Source organism: Colobus angolensis, unplaced genomic scaffold, assembly GCF_000951035.1.
Source record: "Colobus angolensis palliatus isolate OR3802 unplaced genomic scaffold, Cang.pa_1.0 Scaffold212, whole genome shotgun sequence".
Taxonomy (NCBI): Eukaryota; Metazoa; Chordata; class Mammalia; order Primates; family Cercopithecidae; genus Colobus; species Colobus angolensis.
In genome coordinates, this window is record NW_012115289.1 from 1,650,864 (window position 1) to 1,675,951 (window position 25,088).

A 25,088-nucleotide genomic window follows, 5' to 3' on the forward strand; every position below is an offset into this window, starting at 1 on the left:
AATCATAAGTGTTTGCTACTCTCGGTCCTGGGTGTCTTCTGTAATCCAGAGACAAATTCATGTGACAGGTTCACGCTTGAGCTGATCCTCTGTAACTTTATTGATTATCTTTAAGGCAGAACAGAACCAGACTGGCTTTCACTTTACACAACAATCACAACTGTGTGTAATGATTATAGACTTATTCTCTAACATCTCTTAAGCACTTGGGTAATGAGAAATGTCATAATGAAAATATCTGTAACCAAAGAGGATCAAGGGAATAAAACAAAAAAAACTAAATGAAGTGTGAATGCGGTAGAAGTAAAGACACAGATGGTTTCACTTGGGCCAGAGATAGATTGAATGTGAGACTTTTAGAGTTTAACGTACTTTCAGTACGTACTTTCCAGTTTACTTTGATGGAACACAGTGTGTTGAATGTTATTGTGCTAACAAATAACCTAAGAAATAAGCTCATTCTTCATCAAGTAGCTTTCTAGGATGGTGTTTAGGAGGATGTGGCAGCTCTCCTTGCTCTCAGTCATGGACCAGGATTCTCCCACCTTCTGTTTCTACCATCGTTCACGCATCAGCATCTTTAGCATCCAGCCAGCAGAAAAAGAACATCAAGATGGGCATGTGGGAGGAGCTATGAGCCAGTCCTGAAAGTGGTGTGCAATATTTCTCCTCACATCTAGTCACTTGGCCAAATCTAATTGCAAGGGAACGAGAACTTCTTGTATGCCCAGGAACCAGCAGAGAATGGAATATGGCAGACAACAAGCAAAATTTCCTGTATTCACAGTCCTGCTTATTGAATTCTATGCTTTCCCAGGGTCATTTTGTCTTCAATCAGGATTCCATTTCAAGGAAACATGAAAATATTTCTTCACTCTACAAAATCATTGTTGAAGTAGATCCTGCTGCCTCTGTGGTAGCCCATCCAATGTCTTAATATCTTTAAAAGATAATTTGTAACAATATATAATTCATCCAATATAAGAAATCATGAGAGAAAGCTAATCTCAGTGTACTTATTATGCAATGAGACACATAATGAGACATATCTTTTTTTTATTCTCCACTATATATTTCAAAAGAATTGCAGAGGAGAGTGATTATTTATGCCCATCATAAGATAATATTCTTATCATTGCCCAGCAAGATTGAAAAAATTGTCTGTAATTCAGGCCACACAACCCTCTGAAGCCCTTCTGCATTCATTCAAGCCCCATTAAGGCAGAAAACCCATCTGTTTGGATTGTTGAGGTTGGAAACTGAATAGTATCACTTCTCCAAAATAGATTTAATAGTAGGACTGGTGAATGGTTTCCTGACCTGTTTGATGGAGAGTGCAAACCCGAAGGAAAAACATGGTATATGAGTTTTCATATCCCTTAGTCTGAAAGAATCAGAATTCAGTTATATTTTAAAGGCAATTATAGAACTATTACTTTTTTATTTTCTGTTATGATCTTACCTAGATCTGTTATAATCTTACCTAGACTTATTTAACATAATTAACATATAATATTTTAAGGCTAAGTATTTCTAGAAAGGATTTATCATTCAATCATTCTTATTTATTCAATAAAATCTTTTGAAGATTAATTTTTAGTAAGTCTAAATACCCAAATAGCCAGGAATATGACTGAGGATCACATTTTTAAAACCCACCCCTCAAAAAGAAAATTGTAATATCTTGGGAGACAGGTATGGTTTGAAGATCACCCCTCTTCAAAGTGGCTTCAGTGTCTGACCTAGTGGAGTCACTCCCCATTCCCCAGGACTAGGTGACACTCACTGATCTGGGGAAAAGAAACATGTGCAAATAACAAGAGAAATTTTGAGAATTCTGAGTAAGCTTTGAAAATTTGGGCACTGAAAATAGAAAGAGAGGGAGGGAGAAAGGGAGATGATAGGGAGGAAAGGAAAGAGTAAAAAGGAATGAAGAAAAAACTATTAACAATTTACCTCTTCAGGTAATATAAGGTGCATCTGGGGGCAGTGGCTCACGCCTGTAATCCCAGCACTTTGGGAGGCCAAGGCGTGCGGATCACCTGAGGTCAGGAGTTCGAGACCAGCCTGACCAACATGGAGAAACCCCAAATACAAAATTAGCTAGGCGTGGTGGCGCATGCCCATAATCCCAGCTACTCAGGAGACTGAGGCAGGAGAATCACTTGAATCCAGAAGGCGGAAGTTGCAGTGAGCCGAGATTGTGTCATTGCACTCCAGCCTGGGCAACAAGAGCAAAACTCCATCTCAAAAAATGCATTAATTAAGTAAGTAATAATATAAGGTGCTACATTTTTATTTTCACTCATCCAATTGCTTTTCTTATCCTTTCGTGATATGTAATTGCCTCAGATGCAAGTCTATGTGAAACTAATGAAGATCAAGCAAAGAGCTTCTCACTGGCCTGGTTCCCTTTCAAGTTGTAAGAAAGAAGGGGTACTAGCAGCTGCACCTAGTTTTAGGTTTTGTAAAATTCAAAAAACTAAGATTTTTTTTTGTGTGTTATTTTTCTGAAAGCAGACTCTTATAATTGTATAACCTTCATGAACCACAAAACCTAGATCTCACCTCTGATTGCATGGCTGACTGCTGTTCAAACAGGAGGATTTCAAAATAATCCCCATTAAAATTCCTTCTTAGTGATGTTACAGATTATTTCTTCAAATATACTAATCAATCTCATTAATCGATAGGCCTATTTCTTTAAGTAAGTGACCAATTCCTAGCAAATTAAAAAATAGTTATGAAGTTTATTTAAAGTAGAGCTACACAGATAACCATGGCAAATGATAACCAATATAGAAAAAGTAGTGCTGCATCTAAAAATATCCATGTATTCACAATACAAATATTTGTTGAGCAACTCGTATGTGTGAGGCACTGTTGTACCTACTGGGGACACGTTAATGAATAAAGTAGATTTTTAAAAAAATCTCTTCACTGGTGGAGCTTATATTCTAATGGGGTGACTAAGATGATAAAAGATAAAATAAGTAAAAAACAAAGTTCATCAGAAGCTGTTGAATGCTATGGAGAAAAATTAAGAGTGAAGAAGGTTTTTTGTTTGTTTATTTAAAAATAAAAATAAAAAGGTTAGGGGTTGGGGGGGCAGTTTTAACTAGGCTAGTATGGGAATATCTCATGAAGGTAACATTGAGCTGATATCTGAAGAAAGAATATGCCAGGCAAAGGGAACTGCAAATCCAAAGGCCCTGGGGAGTGAGTATGCACGGTACTTCAAGGACAACTAGGAACCAAGAGGCTGAGCAGAGTGAACAAGAGGGAGAGATGTAGGTAAAGATGAGATTAGAGAGGCACCAGGGGCCAGGTCACTGAGGGCCTTAAACGATTGAGAGGATGGAGTATTTACTCTGAATAAAACAGGATACCATTATGGGATAGTGAGCAGGAAATTGCAGGGAATCGGCTTACATTTTAGGATGATCACTCTGCAATATAAAGAATAAATGTGGGTGGGTGGCTGGAGAAGTAGTGGGACACACCATTAAAATATCAATGTTTCAAAGTGGGCTTGTTAAAGCAATTTTACTTGCTCTATATCATAGAAACAATAAATAAATACAGAAACACCCCCCCCCCAACACTACCTTGGGTATTTTTCTTTGCTTGCTTGTTTTTTTTTTTTCTTCTTAATATTTTAACTTTTATTTTAGGTTTAGTGGTACATGTGCAGGTTTGTTATATAGGTAAACTTGTGACTCTGGGGTTTGGTGTACATATTATTTTGTCACCCAGGTACTAAGCGTAGTACCTGACAGTTGGTATTTTTTTCTGATCCTCTCCCTCCTCCCACCCTCCACCCTCAAGTTGGCCCCAGTGTCTATTGTTCCTCTCTTTCTGTCTATGTGCTCTCATTATTTGGTTACTACTTATAAGTGAAAACATGCAGTATTTGGTTTTCTTTTCCTGTGTTCGTTTGCTAAAAATAATGGCCTGCAGCTCCATCCATGTTCCTACAAAGAACATGATCTCATTCCTTTTTGTGACTGCATAGTACTCCATGGTATATATGTACCACATTTTCTTTATCCAGTCTATCGTTGATGGACATTTAGTTTGATTCCATGTCTTTGTGATTGTGAATAGTACTGTAAATAACACATGCATGCACGTATCTTTATGGTAGAATGATTTATATTCCTTTTGGTATATACCCTGTAGTGTGATTGCTGAGTTGAATGGGGAGTTCTGTTTTTAGTTCTTTGAGGAATCGCCACACTGCTTTCCACAATGGTTGAACTATTAATAATTTACATTCTAACCAGCAGTATGTGTTTCCTATTCTCTGCAACTTTGCCAAAATCTGTTATTTTTTGACTTTTTAGTAATAACCATTCTGACTAGTATGAAATGGTATCTCACTGTGGTTTTGATTTGTATTTCTCTAATGATTAGTGATATTGAGTATTTTTTCATACGCTTATTGGCCATATGTATGCCTTCTTTTGAAAAGTGTTCATGTCCTTTGCCTCCTTTTTAATGGGGCTGTTTGGTTTTTGCTTCAATATTTATTTAATTTCCTTGTAGATTCTGGATATTAGACCTTTGTCAGGTAATATAATTTGCAAACATTTTCTCCCATTCTGTAGGTTATCTGCTTATTCTCTGTTAATAGTTGTTATTTTTTTTTTTTTCCAGTGCAGAAGCTCTTTAGTTTAATTAAGTTCCATTTGTCAATTTTTGCTTTTGTTGCAATTGGTTTTGGCACTTTTATCATGAAATCTTTGCCAGTTCCTGTGTTCAAAATGGTATTTATCTGGTTATCTTCCAGGGTTTTTATAGCTTTAGGTTTTACATTTAGGTCTTTAATCCATCTTGAGCCCCACCTCATTAACAAGACACTACTCCTCTTTGGACTTTAGCTTGATGAAGCCACATTTGGGGAAAGAGTGCATTTTGGAAATACAGCATCTTAGAAGTGGTCTTAGTAAGCGAAAGATTGGTAGTAACCTGCTGTGAGCAGTGCAAGGAAAATAAAACTGAATTAGTCCTATGGGGCTACAACTGACTTTCAGGTCCAGCCTGGCCTGGAGAGCATGTGCTTTTCTGCTCTTCCCTCCATACTCTTAGTTAGTGGTCAGTATATGATAACAGGATGTAAGGGAAGAAATAAATCCCTACTTGTTTTATTCTCAATCACATTGACGCCTGCATGAAATTACCAGATAAATTAAGGCCTACCAATGACTACAAAAAAAATGACTACCACTTCCCATTGTCAGCACATGTTCTGGTTGAATGTATATGTTTACTACTTGAAGTGCCCATTATTTCTAGGTAATTACTGCAAATATGGACCTAATACTGCTACTGCAGGCTTTGCCTCAGGAGTCCAAATGCCACAACCTCATGTTAGGGCCATTTGAGATCCTTTATGTAAAAGTTGCCTTATTGTGGTAAAAGCAAAGACACAGGATATGAGATATATCCTCTTACATTTTTAAGTGCAATAATGTACTACATTATTATTAGCTGTTAGCACAATGTTGTACAGCAGATCTCTAGAATTTATTTATGTTGCGTGATTGAAATGATACACACTGAACAACAGCTCTCCATTTCTCCCTCCCCCCAGGCCAAGCAACCACCATGCTACTTCCTGCTTCTATGAGTTCAACTACTTTAAATCCCTCATATAAGAGGGATCATGCAATATTTGTCTTTCTGTGACTGACTTATTTCACTTGGCATAATGTCCTCAAAATTCATCCATGTTGTAGCATGTGACAGGATATCCTTCTTTTAAGGCTAAATAATATTCCATTGTATGTATATACCACATTTTTTAATCCATTCATTCATTGATGGACATTTAGATTGTTTCCCCATCTTAGTATTGTGAATATACATCAACGAACATGGGAATATCTCTTTGACATACTGATCTCAATTTTTTGGATAAATACCCAGAAGCTGGATTAGTAGATCATATGGTAGTTCTATTTTTAGTGTTTGGAGGAAACTCCATACTGTGTTTTATAGTAATGGCATCACTTTACATTCCCACTATCAGTGCACAAGGATTCCAATTTCTGCATGTCCTTGCCAACAGTTTTTTTTTTTTTTTTAGATAATGGCCAGCCCAACAGGAGTGAAGCAATATCTTGTGGTTTTCCTTTGCATTTCCCTAATGATTAGTGATGTTGAGCATCTTTTCATATAGCTGTTTACCATTTTTATGTCTTCTTTTGAGAAATGTCCATTTCTTTCATTGGGTTTTTTAATTTTGAGGGGTTTCAACTGGGTTTTGGGAGGTTTTGCTATTGAGTTGTAGGAGCTCCTATGTATTGTGGATATTAACACCATATCAGGCATATGTTTTGCAAATATTTTCTCCTAATCTGTAGGTTGTCTTTTCACTGTGTTTTCTCCCTTGCTGGGCAGAAACATTTTATTTTGATATAGTCCCACTTGCCTATTTTTACTTTTTTTTCCTTATGCTTTGATGCTTCCATGGATTAGAAAACTTAATATTGTTAAAACGTCCACACTGTCCAATGCAATCTCTATCAAAATCCTAATGGTATTTTTTATAGAACTAGAAAAGCAATCTTCAAATTCATAAGAAACCACAAAAGACTGTGAATAGTCAAAACAATCTTGAAAAAGAACAAAAAATCTGGAGATCTCACACTTCCTGATTGCAAAACATATTACTAAGTGACAGTAATCAAAACAGTGTGGTACTGGCATGAAGACAGACATAAAACCAATAGAACAGAATAGAACCGAGAAATAAACCCAAACATACACAGTTAACTGATCCTTGACAAAGATGCCCAGAATATACAATGAAGAAAAAAAAGTCTTGAACAAATGGTATTGGGAAAACTGGATATTCACATGCAAAAGAATGAAACTAAACCTTATCTTAAATGATACACAAAAATTCAACTCAAAAGACTTAATTGTAAGACCTGAAGTTTTAAAACTAGAAGAAAATTTAGGGAGAAAATTTCATAGCATTAGTCTTGGCAGTAATTTGGGATGATTTCTTAGGGAGAGTTTCAGTTAAGAAAATTTTTCTTTAAAATAATCATTAAAAAGTAATGTATAAACTTCAAATAAAACAATTTTTGGTTGGGGCTTTCTGGTGGTCTTAGTCAACTCAGGCTGCATAATGAAGTACCCTAGACTGTTGGCCTAAACAGAAATGTTCTCACAATTCTGGAGGCTGGGAAGTCCAAGACCAAGACTGATTTGGTTCCTGTTGATGGCTCTCTTCCTACATGCAGATAGCTGCTTTCTCACTTTGTCCTCATTTGGTAAAGAGAGAATGCTCTTGTGTCTCTCTCCTTTCTTATACGAACACCCGCCCTGTTGGATTAGGGCCTCATCCATATGACCTCATTTAACATATGAATTCTGGAGGAAACAAGATTGATTTAACCTCGACCTCAACCTCATTGTGGGGTTAGGGCTTCAACATATGAATTCTGGGGGAAGCAAGACTCAGTCCATAACACTGGCCTAATAAATACTTTTCAGAAAAATTGACCTTTTACCACATCATTGTGTCAAAAGTGTGCTAAGCAAGTCCAGCTTATCCTCTTTCATTTACAGTCCAGACATCAAACTCATGCTATCATTTCCATCTTGAATCTCTTTATTGCCCTGTGTTACTTGGGAGTGTCACTGACAAACCAGAAACATGTGTTATGTATTTCTAGATATTACCTAATGTTTTACTTATAAATAAGCATATACCCTTCATCTTTGTGCCTGTGTGTGTGTGTGTGATGTATATATAACAGGGTCTCACTGTGTTACCCAGGCTGGAGTGCAGTGGCATGATCTAGACTCACTGAAGCCTCAGCCTCCTGGGCTCAAGTGATTCTCCTGCCTCAGCACCACAGTCTTGTACCATCATGCCTGGTTTTTTTTTTTTTTTTTTTTAGAAACAGGGTTTCATCATGTTGCCCAGGCTGGTCTTGAACTCCTGAGCTCAAGCAAACTTCCCCCCTCAGCCTCCCAAAGTGTGGGATTACAGGCTTTTGTTTATAAAAATCATCTGTGAAAACAAAAGGTAAAATGTGTCTGTTCTTAAATATCTTAACTCCATGCAAATGTATATATTATGCAAGCTAAAACATGCATAGTATGATTCAGCTGTGTAATCTTGTAAAATAGCTAAATATCATGCCTTCTCAGAGTATCCTACTTAAATTTAATATGCAGTTTTATGATTGATTGGGAAAGATTGCCATCTGTGCATATCACTGTAAAATGCTAGTTTCTACAGTCTCATCTCCATAGATAGTCAGAAAAAAGTAAATATAAAAATGGTGAATTTTGCAAATCATTATTTTGTTTACTCCAGAGAAGCTATTTGACCTGCAGGGAAATTTTCAGTAGAGAAGTATCACTGGCATTGATTAGAAACGAGTTTCATAAACTTGTGATATGGATAACACTGGGTAAAATATTTACTATTATAAAGAGGGAAAAAATGTATGTAATCATCCAGTTCCAGTTACTCTCCCCTTAAGCTCAAGAGTAAGCCTCTCCTCCCCTTGAGTGGCAAAGCATCAAAATGGGTTCCAATGTGTAGCCAACAGCATGAACTACAATACACAGGGGAGAGTGGAGTGCAGGAATATAAACTATTGTGACCTGAGGTCCGCAAGCTACACCCTGTGTCTGGAGACCTGAGGTCTGACGGACTGTGTCTGCTCATTATATTCAGCTGGAGCCCCACCTAGGTTGTTGGGACCTACAAACCTTCCACACTTCCTGGTAGGAAATTATTCTTTCTCCTCAGTGAGGAATATCTAGAAAAAAAATCAGCAGTCTCCACCCTCCCCGGATGTTAGCACACTGGAATTATGAAGTTGGGTGGAGACATAAAAGCAGCTGAAACTTTTAGAGCAATCTGGCTCCAGCATCTGCCACCTCATTGATTGCAAGGGCTGATTCAGGTGATTTGGACTTCAGGTCTCTTCCCCTTTCATCTCTCCCTTTAGGTTCTTCCCAAAGTCATGTGTTCAAGTAAAGTTAAAGAGCATAACCTAGATGAAGATCCCCCTGGAAGATAAAGAGTAATAAAAGTGAAAAACAATAGCTGCTAAATAATGGGAGTGTACTAGCTGCCAGGCAATGTGGTAAATGCTTTCCAAACATTTTCTCTTCTAATCCTTGTAATGGCCCTAGAGCTAGGTACTGTAATTATCTTTATCAGCAGTGAAAGCCTAGAAAGGTACAGTAACGTGCCTTAGAGCATGCAAATAGGAAGTGGCTGAACCAAGATTTCAAATTTAACCCGTGTTTTCTAACTCCTAAATAAACATATTAACAGGAACATTTTTGGTAGGTCTATGTGCCATTGTTCTTAATACATAGCTAAAAAGGCAGCTCTCAGATGGTCCTGGCTTTAGTGATGGCCCAGGGTTCCCAGTGGCGTTCAGCAAGATCTTCGCTGTGAGTTGCCTTCACAGATGCTTCAGTAATGGAGGCTGCTATTGATAGGGGTTCCTTAGTAGTTGCTCCACTGAGGCCCTCATTGCCCCACCCGTTTTGGACTTCATACTGGGGGATCAGTGCTGAGTATAAGGTCCCAATGTCTAGGCTAGATGAGGAGAGCTATTTACTCAGCACAGTAGCAGGACTCTGGCTCAAGAGAGGGCCCATATCATGGTCAAAAATAAATTGAAAAAGATTTAAACTAGGGAAGCAGTGTCTAGCAAAAGGCCAAAAAGATGAGAAATGACCTTCAGTAGACAAACAATTACAAGGTCAGTAGACACAAAGTATGGGAGCAGTTGAGAACGTGGATGAAAGGTAGGTTGGAACTGTATTACCATCCAATAATTCCACTGAAATGGAACAGTGTGGAGAACTTGGAGTATTATTTCATTGGTCAGTTTGTCCGATTTCTCTTTGTTTCTTGTAAGGGGCTGATTCCATAGAAAAGGATGGGTCTGTGGAGTAAATGGTCATGAGTAGTGCTAGCCACACACATTCTTTAACACTTCTGAATACAGCAGGCCAGCTGGTCATTACTCTTACTGCCCCCTCATAGGGGACCAAATACAGCTATATCATTCCTCCTCCAAAACTGCCTTCTGGCAAAAGTTATCTCTTTTAAGAATTGTGTGCATTCTTAAATTGCATTAAGGGAAGCAAACATGTGGAAAAAGAAAGCACCTCACTTAGTTCCATTTGCTAAGCCGTTTTGCAGACCCACTGACCCTTCCCTAATTCCAAATGAAATCTCAAATGCTGTAAAGAAACCCACCAAATGGGTTACAGCAAAGACTTTTTACACCCTACTGTTATGTTTAGAATTGGAAAAATCTGGGGATTTGGCAAATTCCAAAATGTTGGGTCATATGAAAACTTTTCTTTGAGACAGAGTCTCGCTCTGTCACCCAGGCTGGAGTGCAGTGATGTAATCATGGCTCACTGCAGCCTCGACCTCCTAAGTTCAGGTGATCCTCCTGTCTCCGCCTCTGGGGTAACTGGGACTACAGGTAAGCACCACCACACCCAGGTAATTTTAAAATTTTTTGTAAAGATGGTGTTTCACCATGTTGCCCAGGCTGGCTCTGAACTCCTGGGCTCAAGCAATTCACCAGTCTTGGCTTTCTAAAGTGCTGGGATTACAGGTGTGAGCCACCACACCCAGCCCCATATGAAAATTTAGTCTCAGAATTAGCCTTTGCATGGGTCACTTGTAAGTTAATCAGAATGTTATTTTCAGAAGTTCCATGTAGGTGAGGAAGCTAAAAGGTGTTCCTGTATTTTTTTAAATGATTAATAGGAAACTTCGTAACAGAGGTGTAAACAGAGTCTATTCTCCCCAGCGTTAGAATCAGACAGCTTGAGTTTAAAACCCACTTATGAACTTGAGCATACTACTTAACATAGAGTCATTTGTCTATGCCTCAGAGTCCCCATGGTCAAATGGAAAATACAGTGCCTACTTCAAAGGGTTATTGTGAGGATTAAATGAGATAATATGTGCAAAGCACAGTGCCTGGAACGTGGAAGGTGCTCCAGAAGTTTTATTATGTTTAACGTTATTATTATTGCCTCTATCATCATTAAACTTGGTTATTTTTACTCTCCCTAGTCCTTTAGTTACTTTTTCAAACTTCCGCTAGGTTTTTGCTTGGGCTCCACCTAATTGGCTATGAGTCAAAAGAGAATTCACCACATCCAAGTGTTTTCGAAAGAATGTCTTTGGAAAATTCACAACTGATCATTTTGATACCAGCATCTAAGGTTAGGGCTACCTTATCCTTCATCACCTTCTTGTTTTATTCATAATACCATGATGTGGACTGTTGATAAAATTATGTTTCAAAAATAAGTAGCTTATTTGAAGTCATCTATAATTTCAGCCCAAACTGAGTAATCAGGCTAACTTTCAGAAAGTTAAGTAAGTAGTCTAATTCTCAGTTAACTTACTACCTACCGAGTAAAACTGTACTGCCTTTTAAAAATCCACAACTAACCTCCCTCTCTCAAGGGAAACCCCCTAGTTCTAATATTTGAAGTATTTAATAAGCAAGCCTTTTTGGGGTTCTCTTGTAGTTAAAAATTTATTTTTCTCCTTTTTCTTTACTCTGTTTTTTTTGCCTTTCTTTTCTTTTTTTTTTTTTTTTTTTTTTTTGAGACAGAGTCATGCTCTGTCACCTAGATTGGAGTGCAGTTACACGATCATAGTCACTGTAACCTTGAACTCCTGGACTCAAGTGATCCTCCCACGTGTGCCTCCAAAGTATTGGGATTACAAGCATGAACTACTGTGCTCAGCCTCTACTCTGTTTTCTACGTTTTATTTGTTGCAAAAGCAATATGTTTATTTCAATAAATACTAGTCTTCCCCATCTTACTCCCCTGAGATGTCAGTGTTAAAAGTAGATTTGTGCGTTTCCACGTAAGTCTTTATAACAAACTTCTACTGACACTCCTTGACCCAGCTTGCCATAAACACATTCAGCCCTACCTGTTAGGTTGAACTGTACAGAACTGCCATTTTTATAGGTCCCCACTATTCTTTAATACCAAGCCTCAAATTGAGCCAGACACTAAATGTCCTGTTTTATACACATGCCTTACTCATTTCTTCTTGGGTTTGTTCTTGTGGCTTCACTTTTGGTGGGTGGCCTCCACACTCAACCCCAGCTCTACTCTAGCTGGACATTTTTTAACTCTCCTTCAAAGGTGTACATCCTGCAACTTCTTTTTTTTTTTTTGAGACGGAGTCTTGCTCTGTTGCCCGGGCTGGAGTACAGTGGCCGGATCTCAGCTCACTGCAAGCTCTGTCTCCCGGGTTTACGCCATTCTCCTGCCTCAGCCTCCGGAGTAGCTGGGACTACAGGTGCCCGCCACCTCGCCCGGCTAGTTTTTTTGTATTTTTAGTAGAGACGGGGTTTCACCGTGTTAGCCAGGATGGTCTCGATCTCCTGACCTCGTGATCCGCCCGTCTCGGCCTCCCAAAGTGCTGGGATTACAGGCTTGAGCCACCGCGCCCGGCCCCTGCAACTTCTTAAATTCCCTTTACATTCATTGTCTACATCACATCGTCTGATTGCCTGTATAATACAATTTCATGTTTTAGTATTTATATACTATTTAATACATATGCCACCTGTTGTGTTGCTTTTATTTTCTCTGGTTGCTTGATGTTCTGTTACCTTAACTAGACTTTAGTGCTTTCTAGAAAAGGACAATGTTTAGTATATCTGTACTTATTAAAGTGCTGATCTAAGGACATAGGATGCAATGTAAAAGTTTATTCAATGAATATTTCAAAATACAAAGTCTCTTTTTCTATAAAGTCATTCACTAATACTGACATTTGCTGATACTTCAGACTAGAGACTCTCAGTAATATGACCTTTTCTTGATAACTAATTTTGATCATAAGAGCATTTAATATAATGGGAATCAATTATGCAAATGAACTCAGACCCTAGGTTCACTTCCCAAAACAAACCGTATTCTGAGAATACTTGCGGTGCCAAAATTTAGAGTGAAACCTCAGACTATTAATCATGCTCATTTTACTTCATTCCAACACAGTAAGTAGTCAGTGATTTGCTATGGAAATTCAATTAAATCCTCTCAAGTATTTTTTTCTTTAAGTAAAAGTCCAATAAAATATCAGTCATTATTTTTAGATCTTCATTCTCAATGTTTGTAAAGCTAATACCGATATTAGATTAATGTAATTGTATCAATATTGACAATTACTTAGTATACATTGTGAACTTTGTTTTTTGGATGCCATTTAAAGGGTTATTTTTTTGAGTCCCTAAGAAATAATTTAGGCCCTTAAGGTTATTTAACCCTTCAGTGGAAAATAGAGTTTCTTTGTTTAAGAAAATGACCTATTAATAAATGTTTTGGTTTTAGTGGTAATATTGTGGCTTAAAAGTTTTAAGATTTAAAAATATCTTAAATATCTAAATGACTTAAGATATTTAGCAATATTTGTTTCAAAACTTATAGTGAAGTGTCTCTGTAAGTTGACTTGCTTAATTTAATTGGAAAAATTATAATTAATGAAAAATTATTACTGGTTTTTACAAATTTGGTATTTACTCAATTGAATTGAAAAAGACTAAACCAAAACTCACACTTCTGTATCTCTTTCATTTCTGTTCGTGCACAGGAAGGAGAGGGTATTTTCTTTTTTAAAATGTAGCAAAAGAATATCATAATATTAAAGGGAAATAAACATAAACATTTCTATAAGTATTCACATTACTGGGGCCTCCTCATGCTGAAAAGCTGCCATGACTGTCTTCTTAGAAGAGAAATTTACTTTGCCAAACCCCCACTATTCAGAAGTTTTTAATGTCTTCCAGTTGTATACTAAACACAATACCTTCAAAAACCTTCTTAAATACTACTTTTCGTGAAAACTTCTCAGATATCCCAGCCTGAGTTAATCATTCATCCTTTATTTTTGTATCTTAATGCACTCATAGTAGATGCTTAATAAATGCCTTTTTAAGCATATCCAAGGAGAGTTTGCTGAAGATCCCTAATGTATGTCTATTGAATGATTAGAGACCATCCTCCCCTTCCAGTCTTCCTGGGAATTGACAAGGTCCCACATACATATGTGCCTATCCTATTCTGGTGAAACAGATGTCCCTTGTTTGGGTGTCACATATATTTGTGGCTTATATACTCATGCAGTAGAGCTGGAAGGACTTTAGGAACAATCAATGATAATACAGTTAGCTCAGTGACTGGTCAATTAACTTTTCTAGGACCTTGTATCCTCCTGTGTAAAGTGAGTCTGTTCAACTAGATAATCTCTCATTGTCCCTCCTGAACCAAATCAATACATGTATATTGTGACACAATTCTAAGAAAATTTTAAATTGGAAAAACATATTTACAACTGCTCAAGATAGTGAGTTTTTCCTCTTCTGTTTACTTGATGGATTATTTTGGAGCCACTGTTATTTGATCATAGATTCAAAGTGATCCATGAAAAATCTTCCAATCTTAGAGTCACAACTCTATTTATTAATGACTCCAATAAAGAAAATAAAGAAATGTTTTAAATTTAGCTAGTTAATAGTTTGGATAAAGCTTCTAATGGGGAAAATGTTAATGACAGCAAAACTTGAATTCACGTGTTTATTTATTCATTCAGCATTTTTTTTCTTTAAAACCACACACCTGCTGGGCTATCATAAGCTCTCACCCTCCTCTCCTAAGAACACATGAAAGTTGACTTTATTTTAATACTGGTTGATGTTTCACTAGAAAGGTTCTTTGTGGAAAGTTTATCTAGATTATAAGGACTATGACGTTAAGAACTGTGTGTGTAGTTATTTTTTTCCCAGCTCTGAAATACGTATTGCTGAGCACAGTGCCTTTTATTCATTTAATCATTTACTCAAGACACTTGGGCACAGTTTTCAAAGAGCCAAGAATACGCTGAGTCTCCATTTGTAGAGAGCTCCCGAGTGAAAAACATTTTCAATTCATTGTAAATTCTGTCATTAGAGAGTGGGAAAGTGTCTTGGGAGCATAGAGAAAGGGCCTTTCACAAAGTTCTGATATACCAGGGCAGCCATTCAGGTGCAGGCTAAGTCTCAAGGTTGAGTGACAATTAGGCAGGGGAAAGGAGATTTGATTATTTAGGGGAGCAGGAGGTGAGAGCCTGTGACAAGGAGATGATGCCTCAATATGAGTTGAGCATGAAGTCCCCAATGGATGAGGGCTGCAAGTTGAGGCTGGGAGGGCAACTAATTGTAATTGAGAGCAGATGGTTAGACTGGCAGTCTAGCAAAGAAACTTTGACTTCATCCTGAGAGCAATAATAGTAAGTTACTGAAGAGTTTTAAACTGAAGAATGACACTGGAAAATGGATTCAAGACACTAATATAAAGGTTGTTATAATAATATAGATGAAATTTGATGGAGACCTGAATCTAAAATATTGGTAGTAGGGATGGAAGGAAGTGGGTACAATGAAAATTAAAGCTTGGATGGATGTAGTAGGGTAGGAGTGTAGGGGAGGAGCCCAGGTTTGGGAGAACAGCATTAGGCACAAAATGGGCATTTGTTGAATCAAATTCAAATATTTAATGAATTACTGTGTATTTGTTATTTTCCAAAAGGAATTTTGTACTTAGAAGATTAATTTTTGCAGAACGTTTCCCTTTTAACTGAAGTTGAGTTTGGAAAAACCTGTATCTTGTATCCGGTCAGTTAACAACAGTATCCAGGAAAACAAGAATGTGAAGTCAAAGTGTTTTTCTTTTATGTATTTTAATATTATCATATTTTTATGGCAGAAATTAGCTGTAATTTTGATTCCTGCTAATTCCACTGTCAGTTCCTCAGTTGAAGCTAAATGCTTTGTGAAAATATGAACATGTGAATGTTCACAGCAACATAATTTCTTCTCCTTCCTTTACAGTTTTGATGTGGACAATGGCACATCTGCGGGACGGAGTCCCTTGGATCCCATGACCAGCCCAGGATCTGGGCTAGTTCTCCAAGCAAATTTTGTCCACAGTCAACGCCGGGAGTCCTTCCTGTATCGATCTGACAGCGATTATGACCTCTCTCCAAAGTCTATGTCCCGGAACTCCTCCATTGCCAGTGATATGTAAGTACAAGGGTAGGCAAAGAGAGAGAAAACCGAGTAAATTTATATCTAGAGCTGATGATGTAATAAAACTAATGACTTTTGTTCAACTGTATCACTCTTCTCCAATATAGAAAGAATATGAATAAAATTATACAAGCTAGAAATGAATGGGAGATTTAATTTGAGTGCACTGTCACTCTTGATTAACACACACACACACATACACACACACACACACGTATTTATTTTCCCAGAAAATACACTTTCTAGGAAAACTGAGAATTACATTTTTAATGGAAACTAACACTTATGGAACTAACACTTACCTTATATTTATGTATGTAGAACCTTATAACTAACACTTACCTTATATTTATGTAGAACCTGAGTTTTAGCTACCTACCTACATGGATATTTTCTAATATTTGAAAAGCTTTCAACTACATTTGAAAAGTCCTGTGAAACAGACTGTATAGCATTTTGAATATATTTCAATTGATGTATGTACAGATGTTAGCATTGGTTTGCCAGATCATTTAAGAAATCTTTGTGGAACTTTGCCAAAATTAAGCCAATTTTTAAGGATCATTAGAGGCAAGCACAGAAAACGTTAGAGAGACTTGAATATCATTTAAGACATAGTACAGCTTGAAAAACAGTGAAAACTGACAAGCAGGTTTGCAGATCATATCCCATCACTAGCTCATTTTCTCAGTGCATTTCATTCTTGTGGTAGTGTGTATGTTTTTCTACATAAGTCTTTATTCTCAATACCTATACTATCATTTGTGGCACATCTGCCTCTGTATAGAATTGACCTTCATCTTTCTGTCTTAGTCTATACATTTGTCCAATAACATTCACCATCTTTTCATGACATCAAAAACTCACAACAGGCTGCAGTTTATCTGATAAGAATTAGTCTGTATGGGACCCCCGAGCATCTAGTGTTATTCCTGCCATTCTAGCAGAGCATCAGGGTATTGCAGTAGGTCTACATGGGGTTCTAGAAATGAAATTATATTTCACTCATTTTTACAAACTATGGTTGCTATTTTAGCAGTTGTATTATTGACGTCTACCCTTCTTCATCTCTAAACAACTTTCTATTCCTAGTGACCCTATTTCTACATTATTTTTATCTCACTTTCTTAGATTTGAAATTCATGACACTTAATTATTCATACACACATAATGAGAATGCTTCTTGAGCAAATATGGTGTATTTAAAGCTCTCAATCTGTGGAGCAGTAAGGTCTGGCATTTTAGACCATTGTAATAAAATATGGTGAGCACAATCCTTGAGGCATTTACAATGTACTGCAGGAACATAGAGAGGAGATGGACAGTTTTCCACCCAAGGGAAAAGTACAGAAAATACCGGGCTAAGGGAACAACATTTACTAAATGTGAGGCATGGAAAATTATGGCTGAACTAAGGAATGACAATCTGCTTGATGTGAATAGCCAAACCTGGCAAAAGAGAAGAAAATTTCAAATATAGTCTATGGGACCTGAGAGTCACAGAGGTTTTTAGCTGAGTTTTGGCATGATCATATTCTTGTTTTTATTGCATCTTGATTACTCTATTGTTGAATGATTGCATAGCAAAGTGACTACAGGGAAGTATTTCGTGTCGAAATTCACAGAAGTAAGGCAGGCTAAATATGATGAAGACCTAGATCAAGGGAGTGATGGCAGTGGAGCAGAGTTGGCTTAGATGCAAGAGGCTTATAGAATGGTTTTGTGTATGTGTGTGTGCGTGTATGTGTGTGTGATGTATGTTTGTATGTTGGGGGACAGCCAATGGAGAAGGAGAATCAAAGAGAATGCTGATTTTTGACCATGAATGACTATGTACCTGGTGACGTGGACATGAGGAACAAAGGGAAGCGAGTAGAAAACACGGCAGATAACAGGTGATGAATTGGCTTATACGTGATAAGCCTAGGGTAAACAAGACAACAGTTAAATACTGGAACAGCAAACAGAAATAACAGTCCAGAGGACCAGGAGAAGTGAGAACAGTTACCTTCTATAATTACTAGGTTTTTGAATGACAGTTGAGTGGAGCGTGGTATTCAGGTAATAGCATTAGGAGCCCCTGGGCTAAGGAATGAATTGAAGTGGAAATGTGAGCAAACCCAGGCATCTCTTTAAAAGGCTGATGGGTGGAGGAGGAAGAGAGAACTAAGGTTTCCTGACAGAGAATTAGGTTCAAGCAGAATTTTTATGAATTCAGGATACTTGAGCTGAGGGAAGGCTCCACGAGATAGAAAGAGACTAAAAATTCAAGGGGAAAAAAGGGTTAAAGATGGAGCTGTAGTTGCTGACAAAAATGTGATCATAAGCCAGAGTAAGGAGGCTATCCTTGGAAACGTAGTAAATACCAGAACTGTATTCTTTAGGAAGGACAAAGAAGACCTGCCTGGGCAACATAGTGAGACCTTGTCCTTACTAAAAATCCAAAAAATTAGCTGGCTCTGGTGGCATGTGCCTTTAGTCTGAGACTGAGGTAGGAGGATTGGTTGAGCCCTGGAGTTCAAGGTTGCAGTGAGCTATGATCATGCCACTGCACTCCAGCCTGGGTGACAGAGCAAGACAAGACTGTGTCTGGGAAAAAAAAAAAGAGAGAGAGAGAGAAGGAGAAGAAGAAGAGAGAAGGAAAAAAAGGAAGAAGAGAGAAGACAAGAAGAAGAAGAGAGAAGGAGGAGGTGGAGGAGAAGAGTAAAAAAGGGAAATGTAAATTTAGAGATGGAGGAGTAAAATGTTAAGAGATATTAGCCATGAATTCTCTAAACATTTTACTCCTCCATCTCCAAATGAATGAATGTAAAAGTAGAAGGTACAGCCATCAATAGCCAGAGGAGAGAGGGATGGGGCAGCTTGAGAAGAAAGGGAAAGGCTTAAAAAATCGACTATGCAGATCATAAAAGGCAACAGGGTAGAGGTGAGTAGAATACTGACCAACCCCATGGATAACAATAAACAATGTTAAATAGGCAAATGACCGAACTGAAAGTCATCTAATGCAACTTCATCAAGGGTGAGTCAACCTTGGTACTGATAAAAGAAAGAGGAAAACTCACAGTGAGTTAGTGGAGTCCGTTTATGTAGTTATGTGTTCTACCTTTTTAAATTGTAGTAAACTGAGTTTTGGATAGACCATTTCTTTCATACATTCTACTCCAGTTGGTAAATATTAAATATATGCATATATTTTATGAAAACCTTATAGCATTTCATATTTAAATATGAAATGCTTTTATTTCAAAATCAAACTTGCAAGGATGACCTCATTTTGCTGTATGTCTCAAGAGTTCTTTATCTGATCAGACTCAGATAGAAAGATTAGTTTAATCAGACCATGAGTCAACTCTATATGTTGCTGAAAAATAATGTGTTCACATGTTTAGCTTTTCCATTCTCCTTGGATATTTACATTGGAGCAGTAAGATGTTCCTTTGACACCAACTCCTAGAAAGCATTCTTTCTACCAAGGAGATTAAGTTTCTGTGGAAAGAAAAGTAAATAGAATAAATATTTCAACATTTAATCTGACACTACACATATCTTCCACCATAAAGGACTATGCCTTCTCTTAATTTGAATTTTCATATGGCCATGTGTAAACTTTAATTTTCTTACCTTACCTACTTCACAATAATGCTATGAAGACTGTCTGATGTCTATAATTCAACTGTGCTTTATAGAGAATGATGTTATGATATATTTAATTACTTGATGATTTCATATTAATTGTTCTAGTTAAGCTTTCCTATTGAGAAATTTTCTTAGAAATTTCAAACACAAACAGTACCTAATGAGGATAGGTACCTAATGAAAGGGTATTTAAAATGAAGGTTTGTGGTTATCTATTTAATTGAACTGTTTTGGAAAACCTTTAAATACTCTTTAAGTTTAAATATAACTATTTACTATATTGGGAAAGTGAGAAGAAGGAAAATAATCCCCTCCTAGTAAATAGGATATCGTCATCTTGTCCTCTATAAATAGAAACCAATGAAATGGCAAAACAGATAAAGATGGTGGTAATAATAATCATAACAGACATGGTGTGTGTATATCATCAACTTTCCCAAGTATTTTCACACCAGCTATCTTATTTGATATACTCACAGTCATTTTGATGGCAACATTGTTATGCCATTTTACAGATTAGAAAGCCAAAGTCCAATGAGCTTCATCTTTTGGAAAAAATAAAAACAACCATTTTGATTATTTCTAGGAGCACATAATTTTGATAATGCCATTGTAAACAAAGTACTCTATGCTACTACAGCAAAAACTGCTGAGAAACAGAAGTAACTGTTGACCAAATTCATTAAACCAGTGAAATACATAGCAGTATGAAAATTTGATTAAGAATAAAATAAAAGCTCAAAGAGGTACAAAGTAAATATATAGACAACTCTTAGAGAATATATAGACAACTCTTAGAGCACTAGGCTAAACTCAGAATCTTAAAAAATTAGCTCATACAAGGCAGAAGAGAAGTTCCTGATCACTTCTGCTCAGAAACCATCACAGTTTGTTAAATATAGATGATGCAGTAGCAACTTAATTCTTAAGAAAAGTAAGAAAAAGAAAAATGTTAAGTACTAGCATGAGTCTAATAAATAAATACATGAAAGTAAATTTGAATTACCATTAATAGTAAAAATTTTTTGTAACAGTAGAAACAACTAGATAACAAAAGGTTGCCCAAGTGACGTCATGAAGAAACATGATGAAAATTACAGTGTAAATAGACAATATTTTTGTCATCTTAATATTTCAGCATCTGAATAACAATGACTTCTGTTGTTTCACATCATCCAGTAATACAGTATCTGTATTTGGAAGCACACAAAGATATGATACGTTGCAAAGATTAAGAGGAGAATTAGCAGTGACAAGATAAGTAGAATTAAGTCACAAAGCTATGAATTTATTGAATATAAGTTACCTGTCAAACTACTTAAGTTTTAAGAAATACTCAATTCACCTGGATAACTGACCCTCTATTCCGCATCCTTTGTTGAATTAACACCAACACATAGGATGCAAAGATGATCCAAGCGTCTCTTCACTCACATTTATATACATTGCTTCTACACACAGAATATGGAGTGGGATTAATACATTCAGAGGGCCACTGAGGAGGAAGTGAATAGACTTGATATACCATAAAAACCTGGGCACACTTGGGAATCTAGTTAAGTTATCCCCAAGCACTATACAGATATATCAGACTTCATTGATCAGGCCTTTGGGGTGCCCCATTGGGGCATTTTCTCAGCTAGTGGATAATGCTCTCCCTACCCCCCCATCTCAAACTACTGTCCTTTCTTTAGCAATTAACAAGTCCCTCACCACTTCTTGGGCCTCTAATGTGTGTTTTCAGTCATAGCCACTCCTCTCTACTTCTTTTGCCTACTAGGTATAAGGGTAGTATTGCTTCCAGTCCTGGGTTTGAAAAAGGAAGAAGAATTCCCTTTATGTCTATTTGTATCTTTTACTCCAGATTATTAATCTTCCCTGGTCTTACTAGGAAGAATATAAATAAAAAGACATGTTGCATTACAACGGTTCTAATTCTCACTGGATGTACATGAAAAGTTTGTAGTCATCTCTCAGCTAGATTGCAAGATAATATTACACTAATGAACATTTCATCACTTCTCGGCCTTTTGGCTAAGATCCAGTGTGAACATTTCAAAAGCATATTAGTTTGCTATCTTGAAAGCCTTCTTCCATTAACCACACAAAGAAAGCTACCATGGCCAAATCATCTCTTCCCCAGTTCCTGGGTTGTTCCCAACTGGGGAGGTATCCTCACCCCTCACCCTGTGGTATAGGAGTGATGGGACTAGGGCCAAGGTTCTCAGAACATGTCCTGAGGCAACAGAGGGAATGCACATGGGTGCAAGCGTTATTTTAAATTTTCAAGAAAAGCACAAAAACATGTGTCAACCACCTGGAAAACTAATAGCTTGAAATAGTTCCCAGTTTCCAATCAAGACCACGATATTCCTTTCTGTGACACCATATCTTTGCAAAATTGGGTTTTGAGCAATTGTTGGATAAAAATCAAGTGCTGGGCAGAAATCAATGTGCAACAAAAATAAGCGAGCCAATGTCCAATCCCATTCCAAAATGAGAAATTGACATAGTGCTCAGTGGGTGCTAAATTGTTAGAACAAAACCTTATTAAATTATTTGGACTTAACTATTTAATAATTGGAACTATTAGTTATTTCTTTTGGCCAATGGATTGCTATTGTTAAAAAAATTGAGATATTAAGGGCACCACGTACTGAGAAAGTCTGAAAATCCTTGGATTGGGTGTTTATTTATATCTGAAGAATTAGAGCTAAATCAGGCTAGGTGTGGTGGCTCACATCTGTAATCCTAGCACTTTGGGAGGCCAGGCAGATGGCTTGAGCTGAGGAGTTCGAGACCAACTTGGGCAACATGTTGAAACCCTATCTCTACAAAAAATACAAAAATTAGCTGGGCATGGTGGTGGGCGCCTGTAGTCTCAGCTACTTGGGAGGCTGAAGTGGGAGGATCACTTGAGCCCAGGATGTTGAGGTTGTAGTAAGTCATGATCCCACCACTCTACTCCAGCCTGGATGACAGAGTGAGACCCTGCCTCAATAAAAATAAAATAAAATAAAATAAAATAAAAAATGATTAGAGATAAATCAGATCTCTATGTGAGACTCTGTGAGAGAATTTTGTTAGGAGGAAAAAAATACCAGTTTGAAAGCTGTGAGCTATCTGATGTGCGCTAGAGTAGAGAATTTATCTTTTTCTTAATTCTGTTAGGATCCTAGGTAGCCAAAATCTTCTATTATAAAATGTGATATTATTTTGGTAATGATCTAGATAGACCAGGCTTTTTCTTCCATTGCTGGGTGCTGGCCACTGTTACTAGTATTATTCCGAGTGTTGATGCAGACATTAATACTAGCTATTAAATCTCAAGAAGTTTATCAGCAAAATATGCTAAGGTCATCTGCTACTAGAATACCTTTTTACAATCTTTTTGTTTAAAAATTCTGCTTTATTTGGTGCCATTTTTTCAATCACTTAGGTAGTTTTATTTCTGATTTTAAAAACTAGGAGTTTCATCAATTGTAAAATAAGTCTGGTAAATTAGCTAAACATGTTTCTTCAATCCTTGAACTGGGGGATTTAAAATATTAGCTGAATAGGCATTTTATATTCCTAATCTCATACTTTCAAAAAAACATAAAAATGAAATCCTGATGTTTAGACATTTTAAATGGTAATGTTGTTCATGCCACACGGTAAAAATCAAGTATTGATTTTAATGCATTACTACAGTGAGATGGTGTCAGCACCTCTGAGTATCATTGCCAGTGCTCTAACCTTTAAAATAATGAATTAATTGAGTTATATGTAGTAATATATCTTGGTTATTGCTACCAAAATAATAGATATATACTGAAGTCTTAGGAGATATGGAGGGATAAATGTTAGTCATAAAAAGTTGTTAAAGCAGTTAAAGGTTGTTAAAAGGAAAAAGAAGTCAAAACTGACCAAACATATATGTAATTCATTGTTTCTGTGACAAGGCTGCTGCAATTCTAACTCTAGGACTTTGTGCTAATATTTAGCATACCATTTTATTTTCTAGATTTCCTTTATAAATCTAGAAATATAATCTATATAATCTATAGATATATCTATAAATCTATAAGTATAGATTTCCTATATTTCCACTATGTTCCTCAGTATTTGCCCTCACTTTTTTTGTTTGTTTTGAGATAGAGTCTCACTCTGTTGCTCAGGTTGGAGTGCAGTGGCACAGTCTCAGCTCATTGCATCCTCCACCTCCCGGGTTCAAGCAATTCTCCTGCCTCAACTTCCTGAGTAGCTGGGATTACAGGTGCCTGCCACCATGCCTGGCTAATTTTTTTTGTATCTTTAGTAGAGATGGGGTTTCACCATGTTGGCCAGGCTGGTCTCGACCTGACCTCAAGTGATCCTCCCACCTTGGCCTCCCAAAGTGCTGGGATTAAAGACTGAACTCACTTGTAAATCTTTTAAATGTGAAAAAAGAAAAAACTCTAAAGAAAATCATGTGAGTTTTTCTCACTCCTGTATATAAGAGAGAGTGTGACTTTGAATTGTTTAAACTTATAAATAATGATTATATAATTATGCTTGTACCTCAGATTTAATACATTTCAAAGGATGATATCTCCTTTCTTTAAAAAAATGCAGGGAGAAGGGGTAGTTTAATAACAAGAGCAATTATTCCACAATCCTATGAGACATTGAATTCCTGCCAGAAGAAAGTAAACTTGAATTGGCCTCAGTCAAGGAAGATTAGCCTATTTTTCAGCGCATACCAAAAGAATGCAATCTCTAAGAGCAAGTTATGTGTGAAATAAACTAAAATAAGGAAAGTTTGAAGACCATTTTGAAATAAAAAAACTAGTCCAGTAACCTGGATAGTGCTCTCAATGCAACATGGCCCCTAGATGAAGGACCCATAGTTGAAAGTTACTGATTGTTCCTGCTGCTTGAGATTTTAAGAGGCAAATGGCCACTGCAGGAGAGATATTGGTTCCTCCAATTGTGGATATTGTACCTAGAGGTATACTAGTATACTCTCACTTTATCTCAACCCTCTTCCCTCTGTATATTAAAGAAGACTAAAATCAAAACCATGCTCCAGTGTATTGTAAAATATAAATATTTTGAACTTTAAATCTTTTTTTTTTTTTTTTTTAAGACAGAGTCTCACTCTGTTGCTCAGGCTGGAGTGCAGCAAGGTAATCACAGCTCACTGCAGCCTTGAGCTCCTGGGCTCAAGTGATTCTCCCACCTCAGTCTCCCTAGTAGCCCAAACACAGGGGTATGCCACCACTCCCGGCTAATTTTTTTTAATTTTTAGCAGAATGAGGTCTTGCTATGTTGCCCGGGTTGGTCTCGAATTCCTGAGCTCAAGCAGTACTC

At 37.0% G+C, this 25,088-nt stretch overlaps 1 protein-coding gene across 6 annotated transcripts in view; it reads left to right on the forward strand.

Moving 5' to 3' along the window:
* PDE4D (phosphodiesterase 4D, cAMP-specific) overlaps positions 1 to 25,088 on the forward strand; it is a 1,579,839-nt gene that overhangs the window by 1,321,327 nt on the left and 233,424 nt on the right. For all 6 annotated transcript variants that reach the window (XM_011942896.1, XM_011942894.1, XM_011942897.1 and 3 more), the window contains one exon: positions 15,918 to 16,109. In XM_011942896.1, coding sequence (XP_011798286.1) covers positions 15,918 to 16,109 — 192 coding nt within the window. The remainder of the gene's footprint in view (positions 1 to 15,917; positions 16,110 to 25,088) is intronic.